Source organism: Neopelma chrysocephalum, unplaced genomic scaffold (assembly GCF_003984885.1).
Source record: "Neopelma chrysocephalum unplaced genomic scaffold, ASM398488v2 Primary Assembly neopelma1_23b, whole genome shotgun sequence".
Classification (NCBI taxonomy): Eukaryota; Metazoa; Chordata; class Aves; order Passeriformes; family Pipridae; genus Neopelma; species Neopelma chrysocephalum.
Genome location: NW_020897692.1, coordinates 8,070,119 through 8,091,025, shown reverse-complemented (window position 1 = coordinate 8,091,025; position 20,907 = coordinate 8,070,119). Strand labels below are relative to the sequence as shown.

At 36.7% G+C, this 20,907-nt stretch overlaps 1 protein-coding gene across 1 annotated transcript in view; it reads right to left on the bottom strand.

Moving 5' to 3' along the window:
* The window catches only part of ME1 (malic enzyme 1), a 170,809-nt gene that overhangs the window by 71,906 nt on the left and 77,996 nt on the right, over positions 1-20,907 (bottom strand). The window contains exon 6 of the mRNA XM_027696332.1: positions 8,644-8,747. Coding sequence (XP_027552133.1) covers positions 8,644-8,747 — 104 coding nt within the window. The remainder of the gene's footprint in view (positions 1-8,643; positions 8,748-20,907) is intronic.

Below are 20,907 nucleotides of genomic sequence, written 5' to 3'. Positions count from 1 at the left end.
TCTAACAGACACAAATAAGCTTGTTCCTATTCATATGTTCTGTTAAAGGAAAAATAACTCCTGGGGATGTTTTCTAGATCAGAGCTTCATCCTGAGAAAGAGCAACGATTCCAAATATCTATTTCATCAAGGTCTTTTAAAGCAGGGAAAGGAAAAAAAAGAGGAAATTTACTTACAGCAGTAGAAATTAATCACAAAGAAATTATAATCAAATTAATTTTATAGTATCATTTGACTATTTGCAGAAACATTATCTTCTACGGTTCTACAATTCTAGAAAGAAGGTTTAACTTTTTCTAGCTGTATTTAACTCCATTTTTATTAAAATCTGCATAGTTCATTTTCAGCAATCCCCGCCAGCAATCTCTTTCCAGTAGCCATTTAGGCTTGCCACAGACCAGCAAGTGATGAACTTTGACGACAAAATCCACCAAATTCTGACATAAGTTCACCGATTAAGTGACACTTCTCTCACTTTTTCTAAAGTATAATGTTTGAAACAGACAGCTTTCTGGTTTTGCACTAAGCTAGGTCGCATTTTTAGAAGGAGAAGTATCAAAGTAACAACGTGCCAGACACAAAACAGTAAAGACTTCTTCTGCAGGAGCCAATGCAGGGAGATCAGTAGAAATTCTTCCCACAAAATTACCAAGAAGATCTGAAAGAGTAAGGGATTAGGAAAAAAAGGATCTTTGAATCACTGAAACCCATCTATTTTTCAAAACGTGTTCCTTTTTCCTCTCATAAACACCCCCAGTTATATAAAGATAACCTACCAGATCACTATTATCTGCTTCTGGGGACACAATCAGCATTCTTTGCAACTCCAAAAATCTAGTTATTCAAATAAATTCACTTACAGAATTGCAAAGAACTTTTATAATTTTGCAATTAAAAACACATTAGCTAAAGAGGTAATATGATTTATTCAGAAGTTGTTAGCACTGGCACAACTGTGAGTGTCAGTGAAGTGTCAGTTAACTGCACTTACATATGGTAGTGGGTTTAAAGTGTCATATTGCATTTTTCAGCCATTTTCAGGCTAATATTTTTTACAGGGGTTTATAAACACTAGTGATTGCTAATGCAAAAAAAAGACATGTATCTGGAATTTCCAAAAAGTGTCAAAAATTCTGAGAATACCAAATACTGTCTCCTTACCTCTAGATTAAATAAAAAGACAAAGGATCAGTAAAATTAATCAATCGTATCATCTTTCAATTAAAAGCATCAGTTTTTAGCTCCCTTCAATTAAGCAAGCTCTCAGTATGCCTTATTGGCATGAAACTGGTATAGAGACACTGCAGGGTTAGCAGGAGAGAGGCAGTCCCAAGCATTCAACTGACAATGGACACAACTCCAGAATTCAGTTCTGGCATGTTTTCCAACCCCAGTCCCAAAACCCTGGCTGAGAGTTCATATCACAAGGTTTGCACAGCTGAAAGACTCACATGGCCATAATCTCAGGACATGGTTGAATACTTGCATTTTACAAGTCAGCATTTAATTCCACAATTAAGGACCAAAAGAGACGTATCCCTGATTTTCAGAAGTGCAGTATGTCCACACTTCAATAGGCTATATAGCTGGATATATGGATTACTACTGCAGATTCTAGGATGGCCAGGGAAGCCACTGAAGTTTCCATTGCAATTTCCTGGGAAGACGGCACAAAAACTTGTTGAGTCTAGCAAGTGCTCTGTCTCACAACAATCTCAAGGAGTATGGATAATCAAATTCTGGGAATATTGTAGTTTCTCTAATCTGGGACTATAGCTGTTTGTCTAATGTCACTGTCAATTTTTAACACAGTAATGACAACACTTAACAAGAAAAAAAAACTTGCTACTTGGGTACGAAAAGATCTAAAATCATTTATTCCAGTTCTAGGATATCCACTGAAGATCCATGGCAATGTATCTCTCATGCTAGATTTTATTTTAAAAGTGTACAACTACAATGAAAAACAGTATAAAAATAGTTATACAGAAATTTGCAAGTACCTGACATACAAACCAGTGAGCCATGATGGTTTATTGCTAAATCAGCCAGTGGCAAAACAAGTTAGTAACAACCAAAGGATGACTAGGTTATGTCAGTGATATTTACAAATGGCTTATTATCTGTAGGCAACCAAACAGCAGAGGCACCACTGGGCATGGACTAATCCACTGCCATGGATCAGGAATCTCAGCAGCAGCAGTTCAGGTGGGATACTCTGAATAAAGCACAGCAGCGTTGCTGTCTGGTATAACGGACCAGAGAGGGATGAAGCACTGAGGTACCCAAATCCCATCAGCCAGACTGACAGCAAGTGAAAGTTTTCCCAAGAGTTGAAATATAGGTAGAAATAATTCTTGACTTCTGGCAGGAGAGAGACAGAGCTGGAATAAGAGGCACAGATAAGTTACTGCAATCTGATGTAAACTACAGCCAAAAATTTGATATTTTACTTACTAGAGTTTCCAAAGGGGAAAAAAAAAAAGAAAAAATATGAAACTGCTGCTTCTAACAGCCTAGAAAACTACTGTACTTCTGTAACAACAATATAAACCTTGTTAAAATATTACACTCACACAAATTATTCAAATAAATCAACATTCATTCCATTTACAATACAGTTGCACCAGCTAACTTCTGTTGGGAATCCTGCCCACCGTTTGCTGGAGCTATAAAAGATGAAGGAAAGTAACTGAGATTACCCAGGCCTTTTCCATTTGAAAAATCCCTTCTTAAAATAGTTTGGAGAAGAAAAGCCTAAGAACAGCATGTTCTTCACTTGTTGGGTCTTGAATGGCTGCAGCAAGTCTGGGACATAGCTGAGCATTATTAGAAGATGAATACATACAATTTGAACTCCAGAATTAATTTTGGTACAAGAAGTATATTAAAAATACTAAAATATTCCTCCACTCTATCTTGTTGGCAAAAACAAAACAACAGCTTTCCCGCTCATTACTGTGTTTGAGGATTTCATGACTTTGTGTTTTCTATGAGGGATGAATTTATTTCTTCAAGGTTCCTCTGCTGATCTTTGCTCAGAATTTCTCTAAGGTCTCACATTCCAAACAATAATAGGTCTCTCTCTACAAATAAACTTGATGTGTTTAGAGTCTGTCTATCCTGCTACAATTTTGCTTCACTGACAGACTCACTTTTCCTTATACCCTTTACTGTGTCCAAAAAGTTTGTAAAGCATACATTCGTAACATTTCCAGCAATCAGGTACTATTTAACCACCAAATGAACCAAGAGGAAAGGGAAGAAGAGGGACAAAAGGCACTAAATAATAATAAAAAAACCCCAACAATCAAACTAAAAAAAACCCTACTCCCCCTTACCTAACAGAACACACAGAAGTAGATGTCTTCTACCCAGAAGACATGGCAGAGTCCCCTGGTTTTGGCAACTGAAGAAGCACCAAATGTGCACACAAGCATCCCATCTCAAAAAACACACTACGCCGAGGTTACTTCTCTTTTTCCCCTACACAGGCAGGTGAGGATGATTCCAAGCATGATACCACACTAAGCACCACAACCTGGGAAAGGGTTCAGGGGTCCTTAACAAGCTTCCTAGAGGTGGCATCATCTGTTAACAATTTAAATGTTGCAAGTGATAATAGTTACAAGTCATCGTGGTCAATCCCAAAATTTTCCTCAGGCAAGACATCACAGTTACTTGAACTAGGATAAAAAAAAATGAATCCTAATTATGTAACTGTTTGAGTTTTTCTCTTCCACAGCACCCTCCATTATCCAAAGCAACAGTCCTCATTTTAAAACCGCAATGCGGGGGTTTTTTTTAGTTCAAGGGTCTTTTTTAATAGTCAAAAAACATAAGGATCCTCCTGAATGGTTTTACCCCATGAGTATAAAAGCAAAGTCCACCTGAGAATCTAGGTGGGCAAGGAAGCCTGGGTCCAAGCAGTTTCAGGAAGAATGCAAGCCCATCAATTACTGGACATCAATCTCAGATGTAAAACAAGAAGGAACTGAGGGGGTAGATTCAAAGAGCAATTGTAGCTGTAGTCAAGGCAGTCTAGGGGCTACTGCCTAAGGACCCATCTTTCTCCTATCCTGCTGTCCACAGGGATCTTCACTACGAAGTTAATGTTCGCTGAATGATGGAAGGAGTAGGTAGTCATAGACTTGAAAAATTGCCTCAAAGGGCTTAAGTCCCACTAAGCAACAAAATCTATAAACACAGAGGTCTTCACAAAGTCTGCCATAGGAGGGAGTTGTTGCAGTAGCATTTCTTCCTGCACGCGTTCTGACAGCCGCTTTAAATTAATCAGTATGGGAACATACAGATATGACATAAGTCTTGGTCTTGCACCACTACAGAGCAAAAGAGGATAGAGGCACAAATGTTCTTGTACTCATAATCTGTGCTTGAACATAATGTCAGAACAACTGTGTGATGCACAGATATATGCACCTTTTAGGTTGACTTCCTGCTAGTATATTCTTTTGCCAAAAGTAAGAGCTGTTTGAATTTATTTATTCACAAATTGAACTATATTCTAATGAAATCTATTAAATGAAAGGATCTATTAAAACATTTTTGTATTTGTATTTTGTGGATACATTGCTTTTACAGTTGTTCTCAAAGCTAGCTAAACTATATTTACCATAAAACACTGTTTTAAAGTAACACACAAAGTGAAATGAAACACTGCTACCATCTGTGAATAATGCAATCAGGCAAATGAGGAATAATGACTACATCATGGTAATTTAGGATGGAACATACTGAATTACAATTGTCAGCAGCTTGGTTTATAACTCACAAACTTGAGAAAAGCACAGCATATAAAAAGAGCAGGGAAGGATTTAATCAAAATATGATTACAGAAGAGAATGTAGACAACACATGGTATTACTTTTCAAGGGTCCACCACTATTATTTGCATCTTGAAGTGAAACTGAAAACTTACAATCACACACACACAGAAAGATGATTTCAGTTTTATTTACACATCACAAATCCATGGGGTTTAGCTCACAACAGAATAATAATTCCACCCAGCTCCTTGGGGCTGTGGTAGGTAGGCAAGGAAAAAAACTACAGGAATTCCATCAGATTCTTTCCATTTTCTAAGTTTCCTTTCTGTTCACAGGCCAGAGGTGTAAGTCAGTATTGTCCCTGCCCAATGTACAATGACTTCCACCGGAGGTGACCTGCAGCAGAAAGCAAGCTGGTACGATGCTGTTCTTCCCTACTGACATTTTTTGGAGGGCTTCAGGGTGGAGTTATTTTTACCAGATTTGTGAAAATGAAATATCATTCGAAACATGGAAAAAAATTTCCATCCCCTTTAAATCTATTTCTTGTATTAGACAATTCAAGTCCCTCTCATTGAAAAGGTGTTTTTTCCTCTTCTATCATTTCTTGTTCCATCTCCATTTTACATATTTTCCTCTCAAGCATTTCCATAATCCCTTCACTACTGTACATGAATACCTCTTGGCCACTGATATATTTCTCTTTGCATTATCAGAGTCAAGTAGGGAAGAAATAGGAACGGGAATAAAAACATAGAGTTATTTTCTCTGGTTACACAGGAAGTCTTGGTGGATCAATCCCAGCTACCAAAGTGTTGTTTAGAAATCTCTCCTCTCAGAGTTTCCTCTGTAAACATAGATATTTAAGAACAACTTGTCATTTGAAAAAATTTACTTCTTTGTATAGAAACTTAACAAACATTTCTGAATTCCAGTTTATGTTCTTCACTGATGAAGACAACTGTCCATTTTTCCCTCATGTAACAAACATTCTTTCCATTTAGATATTCCTGTTCCCATAAATTACCACACTGACACAAGAGCAAGAAACACCTGGCAATGTCCAGAGAAATTACAGTACATGCCCTCAGAGAGGGCAGCTGCTGGCACTGGTAATAAATAAATAAACAGATAAATGTATACATAAGTAAATAAATAAAAGCTTTTCACTGGATTCATGCCAACAGAAATCCAGACACTTTCCATATGTTTCTGCCTTCCCACATCTGGGAAAAATCACAATGTACTAGTTCCATCCTGCCACGATAGTGCACTGGATACTCTACCAAAATCTTTTAGTAATGGATAGTTTAAATTGCGGGATTGTTGGTTTGTTGGTTTGCTTTTTGGTTTGCTTTTTTTAAATCCTGACTCTTTCGTAAATAATTGTGTTTCATAAGAAGATCTTTCTGTGGGTGAATAGCAGTGGAGGCTGAGAAGAGGAAAGTATTGCAGTTGATGAAACTATACCTTTTTATAAAGCATTTTCTTTATTAAATATTATGGCATTTACTGTATAAAGGTGATGTTTCAACATGAAACACTATAAATTATGCTGCATCAGCTTCTAAAAATCTAGGTTTTCAAAATTTAACAATCAATCAAGATGATGTGCATGTCTAGGAAAATTCCCTGGAAGCCAATGAAAAGCCTGTACAAAGTGCACCACCCTGTATGGCTGCCTGCTCCTTGTTGCTCCCAGGCAGTGCTGCTAAAACCTGGCTCTCACTTCTATTAGCATTTGGCCTCTCTGGAGAATTATGGAAGTGAAAAAGATCTAAAATAGGTATTTCACATAGTTTTCCAACTTGAAAATATCTGTCATCACCGTGTCTTTAACTTAAGCTTATTAAAAATATATGACAGCCTTGTGCTTTACAATGTTCATGGTTATGTATGTCTTGGAGATGTACTGAAAACACGACAACAGATTTCTGCAAAACTTCTTCCATTTCAGGAACTGATTAGGCAATGCTAATTAAGAATGCTTCTTTTGGAGCACCATGGCAATAACTAACTATAAATATGACTAACCTAAAATTTAACAGACCAAACATGCATCTAAGATTAGTGAAGCAAATACTCCCTCAATGAAACAGCCAGCAGAAGGCTAAGAAAAGTGAAAGGAGGAAAAACATAATAGAAACTTTCATAAGGAAAAAGTAACTATTATTTAACCAAAGTATACAATTACCTAGATCACCACAATGGCTGGCAAGGGAATCATGACCTGCATCTTTAACAGTCAGACCTGCTATGCCAGAATCAGCTGCAAGTGCTTAGTCTGCCAATGGCACATTAAACACAAATTCAAATTTAGGAACATATGAAATTATTGAAGAAATGGACTTGATTTTGACTTAACTACATCACTTTTCCCTTCACCTTACCAAATAAGCATCATAATCAACATAGATGTCACAGTACAGCCAACACAATTCACAAGTAAACCACATAAAGTCTGAATTATAATTTTTAAGAGCCCCGCTTCAAACATGAAACAAATTACACTATTGCTGACCATGAGCGATTTAGCTGAGAACAAAGTGATCTTTCAGAAGGTCAAGCAAACACAAATTGCTCAGAATTGCTCAAAATTAGAGAGCTTTAAAGATGTTTAAGTAAAAAGAACATGTCAACCAGACCTTCAAACATTACTGAGATAATCTTCTGCTTGACTCTGATGATTTCCTTCAGTATGAAGAACAAGGTTTCATTTTAAAGAAAGGGTGAGTTAGGGAATGCATTATGTTAGAGATTCTCAAAACATGGAGCACAGAGCAATTTCTTAATGCTTTAAACCTTCTTTTAGGGAGGTGAATCTATTAGGAAGGTGCATCAATTTTATCTGAAATGGAATATTCAGCAGAGGAGGAAACACACTACAGGATAGAGCCAAACTAGCAACTTGCATAGGAAGATTATCAACAAGGGAGTGGCAGCTAACTGGGGATGATGGGGAAGAGTATAGTAATACATGAAGGAATATGCATTTCAGGCATGGAAATTAATACCTCCTGCTTGGCCAAGTTTCTTTTGCACAGCAACCAAGAACAGAGGTTGCGCTTGTCCAGGTAAGGTCACAACATGGAGTCAAAATGCTGAGGAGCACAAGGCAAGACTAAAGAGCTGGAAAGTATTTCCAGGTTCCACAGTTCAGCCTCAACTTTGGGATGCAGATGCAGAAAACATATTCTGCTAAGGATCCCGGCACTTGAGCTATTTTAGGCATATACATTGAATGCAGGGCTAGAGCTCCAAATATTTTAACAAACAAGGAAAATATGAGCAAACTTTATTTGATGTGTAATAAGAACTATTTTATGGATCATGGTCTAATAATACATTTAACTACTTTCTGTATAGGAAAAAAGAAGCAAGTGAAAGAGCTGACTTGGTATAGGTCCATACCATGACATTTAAAATTAAAACACTGAAAGCTTAGTCCTGTTGTGGCTTTGGTGGGAGCAGAGGCAGTGGTTGCCGAGTGTGAGATCTTCTTTAAGGCTGGTGACATCTCACATATGAAATCACAGACAGAGAAAATCATGTAGGTACAGCACTATGCATAGAGAATTATTAGGCAAATACTTAGCCATCCAAATCTTGAAAAAGAAGTTTGAAAAACGAGTTCACTCATCTCGAGTTTTACCACTCATACAGTGAATTCATATATCTACAATATTAAAGGTAAATAGTTAAGGCAGTTATAAACTCATAAAATCGTATGCTCAAAATAAAAATTATTTGGAACCTAACAACTCTGTCTTCCTTTCTTAAGCTACTGACCTTTATTTCTGGCAATATGAAGTTCATAGTGGAATTCATCAAGGACCAGCACAGATATCTCACTTACCTTGAAGTCACAGCTTCCATGAATTCATCAAGAAGATCATCGTAGGCTTGACCTCTAATTCTCTCATGTCTCAGCCCAATATACAAAGGATCTTTCAACAACGTCTGTTAAAAAAAATGTTTGAGCTGTTACATGAGCAAGTTACAATACTACACTCTTATTTAATAAGGGGAGAACAATACAGTGTTTGAACATTAACCCAAGCATATGAAGTACATATCCACTTATCCATATCTACATAAAGACTGAAGAAACATAAGGAGATTAAAGAAACACCCTTTTGTATCAAAGAAAAGGGATACCCTAGTCTCAAAGGAAGTGTATAGTCTCCAACTGAAAAAGTTTACTCTGGGAAGTCAGGTTTCAAAAGTATCCTTTATAGCTTTAGTTAGCAGTTTTATATTTTTCCTTTATATCCTGACAGTGTTTTGACATTTTAAAAAGGGCATTGTCTTTACTTCTATCATCATGTTCCACAATCTCTCCCAGAGCCCATCATTTCAACTCTGTTGATGAGCTGATACTCGGAAAGTGTGCTGCTTTCTAAAATTCAATATGCCAAAATATAAACAAGCCTTTGACCTTTTCCTTCTATGCTTTTTAGATTATCAGTTTAGATTCCAGTATTATCCATTTCAATTATCCATGTTCCATCAGTTGGATAAGATTTCTGAATTTGCCTATGCTAAAATCTTGTACTTTTTCTTTCTTCAGATTTATGATACAGACTTTCCCCTAGGTCCATAAAAACACCAAGCCTGAATTATTCCATGTTTTCACTACTAGAAGGTCCTGGTTTGGTCTGATATATTTCCAAATTATAACTTACAAAATACTAAATGCGTGCAAAGTGCTTTGCAATCACTTTTGACAATCCACTTCAGCTAGAGCAATTCCCCAGACTCACACTTTCACTGGCTCTCTCAGGAACTCAGATACACTCTTTGCTATTATTTCTCATATGCCTCTGAAAATGAATAAGCTAATTTTGCCATTGTATGTAGTGTGCAACGCTCCTACACGTGCCCAAACAGATAGCAGAATCAGTCACAAGCTTGACTAAATATTTTTCATTCAAAACCAATTTGGAAACCCAACACAGCTACAGAAATTTGTTGCACACCAACTTAAACTAGAAAAACATTGTAAACAAAAATACAGACAACCTCTCCTTCCAAGAGAGAGCCTTCAGCATGCAACATGAAGCAAAAAGGCTGGAAAGCTTTCTCAGCCTGCCTCAGACAGAGAATCCGAAATGAGATTTCTGAATTTTAGAGAAATGCCTAAATTGCACTCCCAGCTTTTCTATGTTGTAGAATTGAAAAATCTTCTGGGTCAGAAGTCCCTGTTAAAGATTGATTTGAATAAGTATGAAACTTAAAACCTCTGGTAGTATTCTGGATGCCCTGGGAGTATCCTGATGCAGACCTACAGAGAGAAATGTTTGTCTCTCCCTCACTTGACTCTCCACTTCCACAGAAAAGTAAAGATGTAAGATTAGAATGTTTTTAAACATCAAGCAGGTTTAAAAGTTGAATTTTCTAAAACCATTGCTAAATTCATCACCAATTCAAAATAGTTTCTAACATGTTACTTACAGCCTTTCAGAAGTTATTAGTTCAACTTTTTGAATGACAATTGAATAAAGCTCAAAATTAAAATTACTTTGTAAATGAAGGTGAAGTCATTACACTGTAAGTATTTTATTTATTCCCTTCATCAACTCGTTGTAGCATTCATGTTTAATTAGCATATTTTTTGGCTGAAACAATTTTACCTGTGTATTTACATTATTTTAAGTATTACAGCAGCAAAATCAAAATCATAATTCTGTACCTATTCCAGATACTGCAGGAAAAATGCAGGCAAGAATTTGATCTATCTTTCTGAGTAATTGTCCCTTTTGTATGGTCTTATTTTCTTATATAATCATTTCAAACTTTGTTGTCAAGAACTATTTCTGGAATTAGTTTTTCATTTCAATTTTCAGTTTGTCTTGTTATTTAAAATGATCTCAGAAAAATCTGAAAAATCAAGGATAATTTTTTATCTCTGGGAGATAAATTCACAGGAAGTGTAAATGAACTGTTTAGCAATGTGTAAACTTCAGGCAAGTTTGGAGAGCCCGTTGCTTCCCACCAGACTGAGCACACAAAGAACTGCCAAGCCCCAGGAGCCTCTGACAGGAACATCACAGTAGGACTCAGAAACAGGAATCCCATTTCTAAAATCCCATTGCCCCAGCTTTTCATGCCAGTTCATGTCCTGGGCAAACATACTGCATGTTCCACTGTCCAATTAAGTGTAAATAACTTAATCTCTTTCCAACTCCCGTAATTCTTCTTCCTAAATTGATTTGCTCTTTTAAAAGAGCTTCCAAATGTTTTTTATTAAGCAATGTCTGTTTTCTCATTTTTTCTCATTTTTTCTCATTTTGTAAAACAGTGCTTAAAATGAAATAAAAAAAATCTTTGGTCCCTTTATTTTTTAAATACTGAAGATGTTTCCATAGCACTTTGCAGCCAGACTGTCAGGCTGATTCCTTCAAGAAGCCAGATCAGATGGGCAGTGATTATGTGGAAGTTCAAGAGAAACAGGCATCACAGTTACTCTGTTCAGAAAGTGCTAAACAAGACATGGGTCTGCCTTGAAACATAGGCTCTTACACTCCTTTCACTACTTTCTTTTTGCATCTCTCATGTCTGTGAGCATTTAAATCTATAGTCAACACTAAAACTCAGAACTTCAAAGCAGCTCCTTTTGTAAGACCACAGCTTGAGTTTATTCGCATATCTTTGATGCTGAAATTTAATGTGGAATATTTAAAACAATTATTACAGTGTTTCTGGAGTATGTTTAAACCTCTAGCATGGGAAGTCTCACAAGTAGAAACAATCAATTCAGCAACACATCACTGATGAAAAGCTTGCCCAGCTATATACTCAGAGTTCAAAATTCCTTTACAGCTCAGTGCATTCTGCTTAACAAACGTTACAGTTTGACAAGAAATAGCCCCAAAAAGCCCTGTTTGGAACAACATATGAAGAAACCCTGGGCGGAGACAAAAGAATGAAACATTCAGAAAGTGAAAAGAACAGTGGTCACGTCTGCGCCCTGAGTGGCAAACCATTGTGGAGCCGCTCCCTTTCCAAAGGGCACTGAAGAATGCATAAGCTGCTTAAGCACATTATCCCTTTATTCAGGTCAACACCATGCAAACCCGGTCCATAGTGCTTGGTTTTTTTAGAGGGTTCACACATCTTGAGAAATTAACATTTGCTATCGACTATTTCATGGTTTTCAAAACAGATTACGGAAAAAAAGTTCCATCCTACAATTGAGTATGTCAAGCTGACATGATGATTAGGTACCTCTTCTCAATGACTTTGGTTTCTTTTGTCACCCAGCTTGTTGTCAAAGCTGGAAATCAAATCTCCTTCAAAACATAACTCTGCTTTTTTCAGTTTAGTGGGTTTGTTATGCATATTACATGATACTGAAAAGGTTAATGCCAGTTTATTTTTAGACACACTTATTCTAAGGCTAAAAAAAAAGTTCTAAAACATTTAGGTTTACTAGTGTGGTACATTCAAGCTTTAACAGAAATATGGTTTGAAGTTCTGGTAGTGGAAACATCATGTACATTTAGAATTATCTGTATAAAATAACATGTTCTTTGAAGCACCACCTGAGTGAATTAAAACTGCAATGACCTTTGGGGTTCTAAGAAAAAGGCAAACCATTTATACCACCTTACTTGTGCACACTTAAAGAGATCAGCAAAGCATCAAAGTTCAAGCAAGGCTTGAGCTGTGCACCTGGCTCTAATTTATCTGCAAAAGCCAAACCAGGGAGAAACAGAAAATTGCACACTTAACTATTTCATCAGTTGAGCACAAACATACTGAAATGTCATCTATTCTCAAACTTGGCACTGAGACGTTTCTTTGGAACAGGCACATTTTAGTGAACAGCTTCATGGAAAATTGGAGGTGAAGAACTGCAAAACACTGAGCCTTTCCACTGACAAAGATGGCAGCAGCAAGTGTTCAGAACCAATCAGTGCCACCTAGACAGAGTTTGGTGTATGGTGAGACTTCAGAGCAGAAACTAACTGCACACCATTAAAATGTCAAAACCCTCCAGCAGTTCTACAATGGAAAATGATGATTTGCATTAGAGCCACAGCTATAAAGTTTAAGGAGAACTACATTTGTGTGGGATGTCTGAAGCTTTGGGACAAAGACATGCCATACATCAGAAATTAAACACATTTCAGAGCATGATTGGTCTAACAGGGCACACAGTTACCAAGAAAACTAGGGGAATGCTGCTGCTTTTTCAAGTGTTAATATTTTCTTATGTTAATACACTGTAAATTCTTTCTGTAACCTTCTTCTTTTCTCAGTTTTCACAGGTTGGGGAAGGGCTAGTGAGCACAGTGGAATTTCCGTTCTCCAGGAAAGTTGGACATTCCAAACCTTTTTTTGTTTTGTGTTCCACAAGACTGAAATTTCCCTTGATGTGAAACTTTTTCCAATAGAAGAGTTAGCCAGGTAGGAACAAAGCCAATGTTTTGGACTTAGCTTCAGCTTCTATCAGTACTCACTACCCAGTAATCAATCTGTGTTCATTTAAATTTTTGGTTTGTAAGCACTAACATGCTGAATCACAATTTTCTGTCCTTCAAGAACACAGCTTACAGCTGCAAAGTGTTTTTCATGGCATTAGAAAGAGTGTATAAGATTTCAATTTATATTAGACTAGGAAGCCTTTCTTTTCTTAGAAAAAGCTTATTTTGAATTCTGAAATTCAGGATGATGTCCTTAAAACATGTAACAGATTCTATGTTTCCAAATGCTAAGTGAATTTTTGATGAGTTGAATGCTACTAATTGCGTTTGAGGGTGCAGAATACTTTGCAAAAAGAAGTTTCATAATCAGAGAGCTAAAGATTTTTTTAAAATTTTGTTTTCTTTGAACTACACTGGCCCCATGGCATACTTACTAAGAAGAGATCATGGCCCCTCCTCTCTAAACACCAGACTTTTCTAGCACAAGAAAAAAGAGGCCTTATCCTCTCTGTCTCCCCAAAAGGAGGAGATCTCATCTTTGGGAGTCTCAGCTAACACTTTATCTGGACATGCCCAACAGACAGGCACTGGCACACAGAGCAGTATCTCTCTTTGCATCTCAGTTTCCTCCACAGGATTTTCCATAGGACAGGATGACACAAAAGGCCCCAAAATAGGAGGACAAAAAAGGGGTATCACAACGGGTCATTCTAGCTATAAATAAAGGAGGAAAACCCCCACACATTGGACGTGAATTTAAAAAGTTGAGCCCAGCTGTGTTCACCTTGCCAAAACCAAGTCGCTGCCAGTACTTGAGAGGCAAAGATAACAGTGTATGCAGACAACAGCTGTATTATAATTAATATTTTCCCATCTGTAACCCTAAAAACACCACTATAAATCATCCATAGTCTGTTCAGACAAAATTCTAGACCTGAAATAGTCAAGAGTTTAAAAGACAATACATTCATAGCGTTTCATTGTCATCAATCTTGAGTGTAGTGCTTGAAGGGAACAAATTCCATGGAATAAAACTATTCCTGAAGAATATTATGAGGTTTTGAGACAGTTCAAAATATAAATATTTATTAATATTCTGTTGAAGCAATATCCTAATGTAACAGAAAAGAAGTTATGGTATTTGAAATTCTGTTTAAAAGAATTTAAGGTTGCGCTAAACAATACAGAAAATACGTTCTCTTTCATACACGCATAGTGATACTATAGTTTTGCACACCTAGACTACACATTTTCAGTTATTTCTCCTTGAAGACAGGCTTCATTTATTCAATTCAACTTGTTCTTTACAAGTTATAACCTTTATAAGGTTGTTTAAGTGTCAGTGTGACTTTTACATCCTGTGCTTGCTTCTGCTCAGGAAGCTTATTCATTTCTTAACCTGAAGAGGAATTACCACTTGTAGCTTTGAATACTCACTGAACCCTGTTGCTTATACTCTAGTTATTTCCCACGCACGCAGACAGCTTTACCCAGCTGAAAACTGTCAGCTCCAGCGAATTTTAACAGCAAAATAAAAATCCCTCTAATGGCTGGAAAGAATGCTTCATGCAGGAATCTTCTAACACGCTATGAAATTACCACAGACTGTCCCTGAGCAAGAAGACAGCACAACGCCAGGCTGTGCCAGGGACATTCTGTGGGATGTTTCCGGCACATGTATGTGGCACTGCATAAAGGCCCCAGTGTGTGCGGGCTGTGGGCAGACAGTGGGCTGTGTGCCGAGCGGGTGCCAGCCCTCCAGACCTCTCGCACTGCATGCTCTGCCCGTGTCCCTCCACCCAGAAGGGCTCCCCCAGGAAATAAAACTCATTCCCGCGAGTGAGCATGCAGAGACCATGCAGTCTTCTAAGGGTAAGATTTACAAACACATCTAAGATATACAAAATAGCACAAGCTGTGTGAGTCATCATTAGCAAGGGAGCACCAAGTGTAAAACACAAAGACAGAAAGTTGCAGCAGCAAGATGCAGTTGATTTTTCAGAAGGCTGTTGTGCTGTCTGCTCTTCAAGTCACACAACACACTGGTGTTTGCGTCCAGTCAGTTTGTGGAATCCAGTGATGGGTGAAAAGCTCAAGGGCTATTGATGGTCCAGGGGTAGGGAGCAGTGTTGCCTTCTAGTGTGAGCCTGTAGATACATCTAAGTCATTCTCTTAGTTTACCTCCAAAATACTGGAAATTATAAAATACTTTATAGAAATTCTACTTTTATAGAAAGTTCCTCTAATGATTTTTAGGTGTAATTCAAGATTTCTGAGCACCTGAAACAGACAATACCGGTTACAGCCAGGGGCCTATCAATCATGCATGTGCATTCTTTTCTGATTTTTCCATTCCAAACAACCTGGAATTCACAGGGACACTTGAAGTTCTTTTCTTGATTGGCTCTGAAAATTACAAGTATAGACAGGACAGCTAGGCTAACTGTATATATTGCCATACCTGATATTAAATACCAAAAACTAAAAATTCTTAAAAGCAATAATACACCCAACATCAGACACAAGATCAGAGCAATTTGGCTTTTGTTCCACCTGCTCACCTTTCTGGTACACAGTATAGCAGATTCACACAACAATGACAAAGCTTTTTCAGTAAAAACTACTTAGAAGTAACTATGAAAGAACAGCCATCACTGACTCTGCAGCACAGGTCATGCACTGTTCATAAGGAGAAACGCAGGCATTTTCCTGAGGACTGGATTAGATGTTGGTTATGACAGTAATGTAATTGAAGAAAAAAAACAAATCTGCCAAGTTAGTTTGACAGTTTTTCATACTAGAAAATAAAAAACTAAAAAGTTTTTCAATTGTAAACACAAAATTGTGCCAACATATTCTGTTAAAGGAAAGTTAGCTTCAAAACTAAAATAATAAATTCCTTGTTAAACTGATCCTTATAGCACTAAAGTTCTTTTCCTAGTACTCTGCTTGTGTACCATCACCACATGGATGCATCAGGTCCTTCTTTTAAATCAACATTTAAACTTTTACACCAAGTAGCAGCTCTACCAAGCAGGTCATAACTAAGGCACGAGATTACCAAGAGGAAGGGGAAATAATTTCTAATCTTGGAATTTTCTTTACTTATACCAAAGGAAAAGTATAGAAAGATCCATTTTCTGTGTTACTTGTGGCAATCCAAAAATAATGGCATGTTTTGTATGAACAGGGCACTGTCACTATGGGTGGAATACAGAGGCTTCTTCACAGAAAGGGTTGTCAAGCACTGGAACAGGCTGCCCAGGGAAGTGGTTGAGTCACCAACCCTGGAAATATTTAAAAGCCATGTAGATGTGGCACTTAGGGACATGGTTTAGTGGTGGACTTGGCAGTGCTGGGCTAACAGTGGGACTCAATGATCTTAAAGGTCTTTTCAAACCTAAAGAATTCTATGACACAATTCCCTGCCAGAACCATATTTAGCAGAGTTAGTAAGGAGAACAGAGAGACCTAATTCATTGTGTACTTTAAGAAAAAAAAAACCAGCAAGATAAATACATTATGTTTAACAGTCTGAGAGATTTCTCCTGATGTTAACATCTGTCTGCAGGGACAGGGATAATGCCAGTTCCGCAAATGCCTGTAATTTGAGTTGGAACTTGGAAGATGCTGAGAACGATGGTTTCAGAGGAACATTTCATCAGACACAATTTTAGCATGCATAACTCTTTTACACAGTAAAACTGAAAACAAATGGTTGTCTGCATGCCAGTGGCATTTCTTGAAAAACTTAATCATTTGCCTATTGAAAAAACAATAGTCTTGAAGAATCCAACATCATTTAGGACTTCAGCACATTATGCTGCATGTAATCACTAATATTTTAACATACAAATAATAATCAGAAAGTAAAAAAATATGAGAAATCTCACGTCTTTTATTCATATAGTTTCAGAGCACCTCACAAGATATCTCCTAAAACTCCTAATATCTACTTTCTATAAAAGCTTTTACTGAATCACAGAAAAGGCTCAGATGAACCATTAAGCTCGCTACACAACTGACCTTCCGCAGACCCCATGCAGTTAATGACTATTATTTCTTCTTCATGAACCCCAGCAGTTATATATCTAAAATTTCAATCCCGTGTCCTGTCACACATCAAGAAACATCTAACAATACCCTCAATGCTACATTTTGAAATATAGCTGATAGATAATGGGAACTGTAAGCTATAGAAATAGATCATCACAACCAAACTTTCAAAAGTTTATTGCTCTCAAAAAACCTAAGGGATGACATGCTAAAACCTACTTGAGGGTCCAGCAGTAAGTGCTTATAATAAATCACAGAAGGTGGCCAAACAATAATCGTTAAGAAAAGTCCAAATATTACTCGTGGTAGCCTATACAGTACCCTAAAAACAAGTAAAGCCTCAGTGAAATGCTTTATAGAAGTTGGAGATTTTTTTTCCTGCAAAGTAAGCAGGTGTGTTGCTATCTTAAAAAATTATTTTTTTAGCTTAATCAAGAGAGTATGACAAGATACAGATGCTCGATATGATTCAAACACTGTGAATACATCAAACTTTCCTACATCATTTTCTGTGAAGCAACAAACACATATCATTCCTTTTATTTTCATGCACTTACATTTCCAAATTTTGTTTAGGATAGGCAGCAGAAATGTTTGAATGTAAGGAGTCATCCAGTTTTCAAAACCAGACAAAAATTAGGAAAAAAAAATCAAAACCAAAAAACAAACCACTAACAAAGTGAATCAGAGAAGAGCAAAGAAGATGGCATCAGTAAAGCTTTAACTAACTATAACAATGTTAGTAACTAACAATATTCAGAAGAATGCTATCTTAATAATATTGCTTCATGTGACAAATAACAGACAACATAAACCATAAAAAACTCCTTGAAGATCTTTTTCACTCATCTTTAATATTCTATTAATAAAGAGGATTTTGCTATTATTGTATCAGCTCACAGATTATGACAGCACAAGTGTTTTGAGTCCATCAGATACGTAATTGAACAGAATTCTAACATATCAACAGATACCATTTACAAAACTGAAAATCTTGTTGTAGGTTACCAGTACATCTCATTTCTATACCAACAGTTCTGATATTTTGTTTTGATTTGTTTTCAATTCATACGTAACTATAAATCTCTACCACCTGTTGCAACCTCTTTTCAGTTTTATTAAACTTACATATATTTATTTCATTTACTTCCATAAGCTACTCCCACATGGTCCTTCATCAAAATATCTTTGACTCTGACATCCCTGTCTACTGTGCTGACAATCAGCCATTTTTTTACTAGAGCCAAATGGGTTGGACCTCTTCCTACATCAACAAGTCACATCAACAGTGTTCCTTTGACTGACTGGCAATTATGAAAAATGTATGTTGATATTATTTCAGTGCTGGCATGTCATCTATATATCTGTCCTACCACCAAAAGAAAAAAAGGAAAAAATAATTCTGTGCACAAAGTAGGCCTGCTAGTGCAAGGCCAACATTTGTAAGAACACCTTTATGATAAATAGGTGACATGCTTTGTCCTAGACACTAAGCTGTTTTCTGCGGAGCCACAAATGATGCATATTATCCCACCTTTTGTGATAGCAGCTATATTTATGCTTACTCCTTCTCTTGTCTTCTCCATTACCTGTGAAATTGCTGAGGAGGCTGATAGCTGGCAGTTACATGAAAGCCAAACAAAACAAACACTATCTGTTTTTGCCTTCTGAGCATGAAGAATTGGAAATGTCTAATGTATCTTGAAATAAAGTCTGCCATCAGTTTGGTCCGTGGATATTCATGCTTCCTATCCAAAATAAGCATTTCCAGATATTCATTTCTGCCCTCTTTCATAGATCCCCTTGTGCTGAAAAGTGAAGTAAGAAGAAATTAAATGGACTGACAGAACTGCCAGTAATATCAGTACACAGCTCGTTCTTTCTAATGCCAGCTGAAACTGAGACATAAATCCCGGGTCACCATCTATGTTCTCTCTGCTAAAATCCTCCCCTCTCCAACTTCTCAGGTCTTAAAAATCATTGCCAAAATGCTGTTTGGCAAATGCGGAAATCTGAAGCACCACCTGACTTTGACACATTTTCCGTGGTTTAGTGAAATAGAACACTTCACAAAAGAAATATTCATAATAGCAAATTTCACAAAAATAAATTAACAGTCTCAGAAAAAGAATACCATATATTCCTAGCCAAAATGACAAAGTTCAAAGGATAACAATGGATCAAAAGTAGCAGACAACTGCCAAGATCTTCTCATGCACCAAGCAGTAGAATGGCATTTCTCAAAGAGCAGTAGAATGATACTTCTCAAAGATAACAAGGATTTGTTTAACACGAAGTTGACATAAGTTCTCTATAAAAGTCTCCTAAGCCACATAGTAACCACATGTCAGATGGAGACAGAGGTAAGTGAAGTGCAAACTGAGTATGAATTCATGTTAAGCAACTTAAGAACCTATACAGGATACTTCAACATCTAAGCTAGTCTAGGCTATTTTTATAATCAACAGGTAAAACAATAGATTAAAGAACATTTTAAAACACAATTAATTGAACAAATTTGACACAGCTCCTCTACACAAAGTAGCATCTGTTGCTCTTCATAAAATTTCCCAAGGAAGATTAGTTTAGGTTCATATGGCTGCCAAGCTCCGTGTCTCTTTTTCAGTCATTCTGAGCTTACCTAATTTGGTGAATGGGCCCCAGACTCTCAAGACTAGTAATTCAAACACAAGATTATAACTGGCCATTCCATTGAATCTTAAGCATGAGAAAGATTAAAAAAACCAGGAAAACACATGGCTGCCTAAGTGGGTACACTAGAAAAGTCTAGATTTGGGTTGACTACAGAGGCAACATGGAAAGGCTGGATGGTTACAAGAAGATTGCAAACACTAATCTCCAGTATTTTATGAGAGAATAAGAGAATTTTAAGCAAAACCAATATAAAATCATGGTGAATGTAAGTCTGGCACTAAATATGTAACAATATATTATTTTATACAACATACATATTAAAAAGATAATATGAACTTGAAAGTCTCCTTTAATTTAATTGAACTAAAACAACTGAATGAATTTTTAAAATTGCAGTAACCTTTTGCCGTATGATAACAACAGTAAAAGTCTGGTGGAAAAAATCTCTCCTCATTAGTTTTTTTTTTTATTTAAAAAGGACTGTAAGTATTTTTGCTACTGACAGGAAATGTAGATCAAGGTATTTTTCATCCCCCTATTAGGGTAAAAGGAGACAAGCATTATAATAGTAGTAATGTAAATACAGAATGTCTTTCTACTGTTATAGTAAATAACAAGTGAATGCAGCATTAAACAAATGCTGATAGTGTGCATACTATGAAACTTAGAAAAATAATTTTAAAAAAATGTTTAAAAGCCAAGCCCATTTATATTTGAGTTTTATTGGAAAAAGTGCTGGTACTCGTAGCTGCTGATCTACGCCTAAGAAAATATGAGAAAAGCAGCTAAATGAAAAAAAGGGAGGTGATGCAACACATTCCCCCGGGAATACCATGGTAAAGAATAGTAAGTGATCTTCTACATTTGCAAATAAGTCAAAACTTTTAGCAGCTCTAAAAACAGTTGGGAATGCTGTTCCCCTCTGTACACAATTACTTCATAAAAGGGATAGGCAATGTTTTGTATTTCAGCTCTCTTGA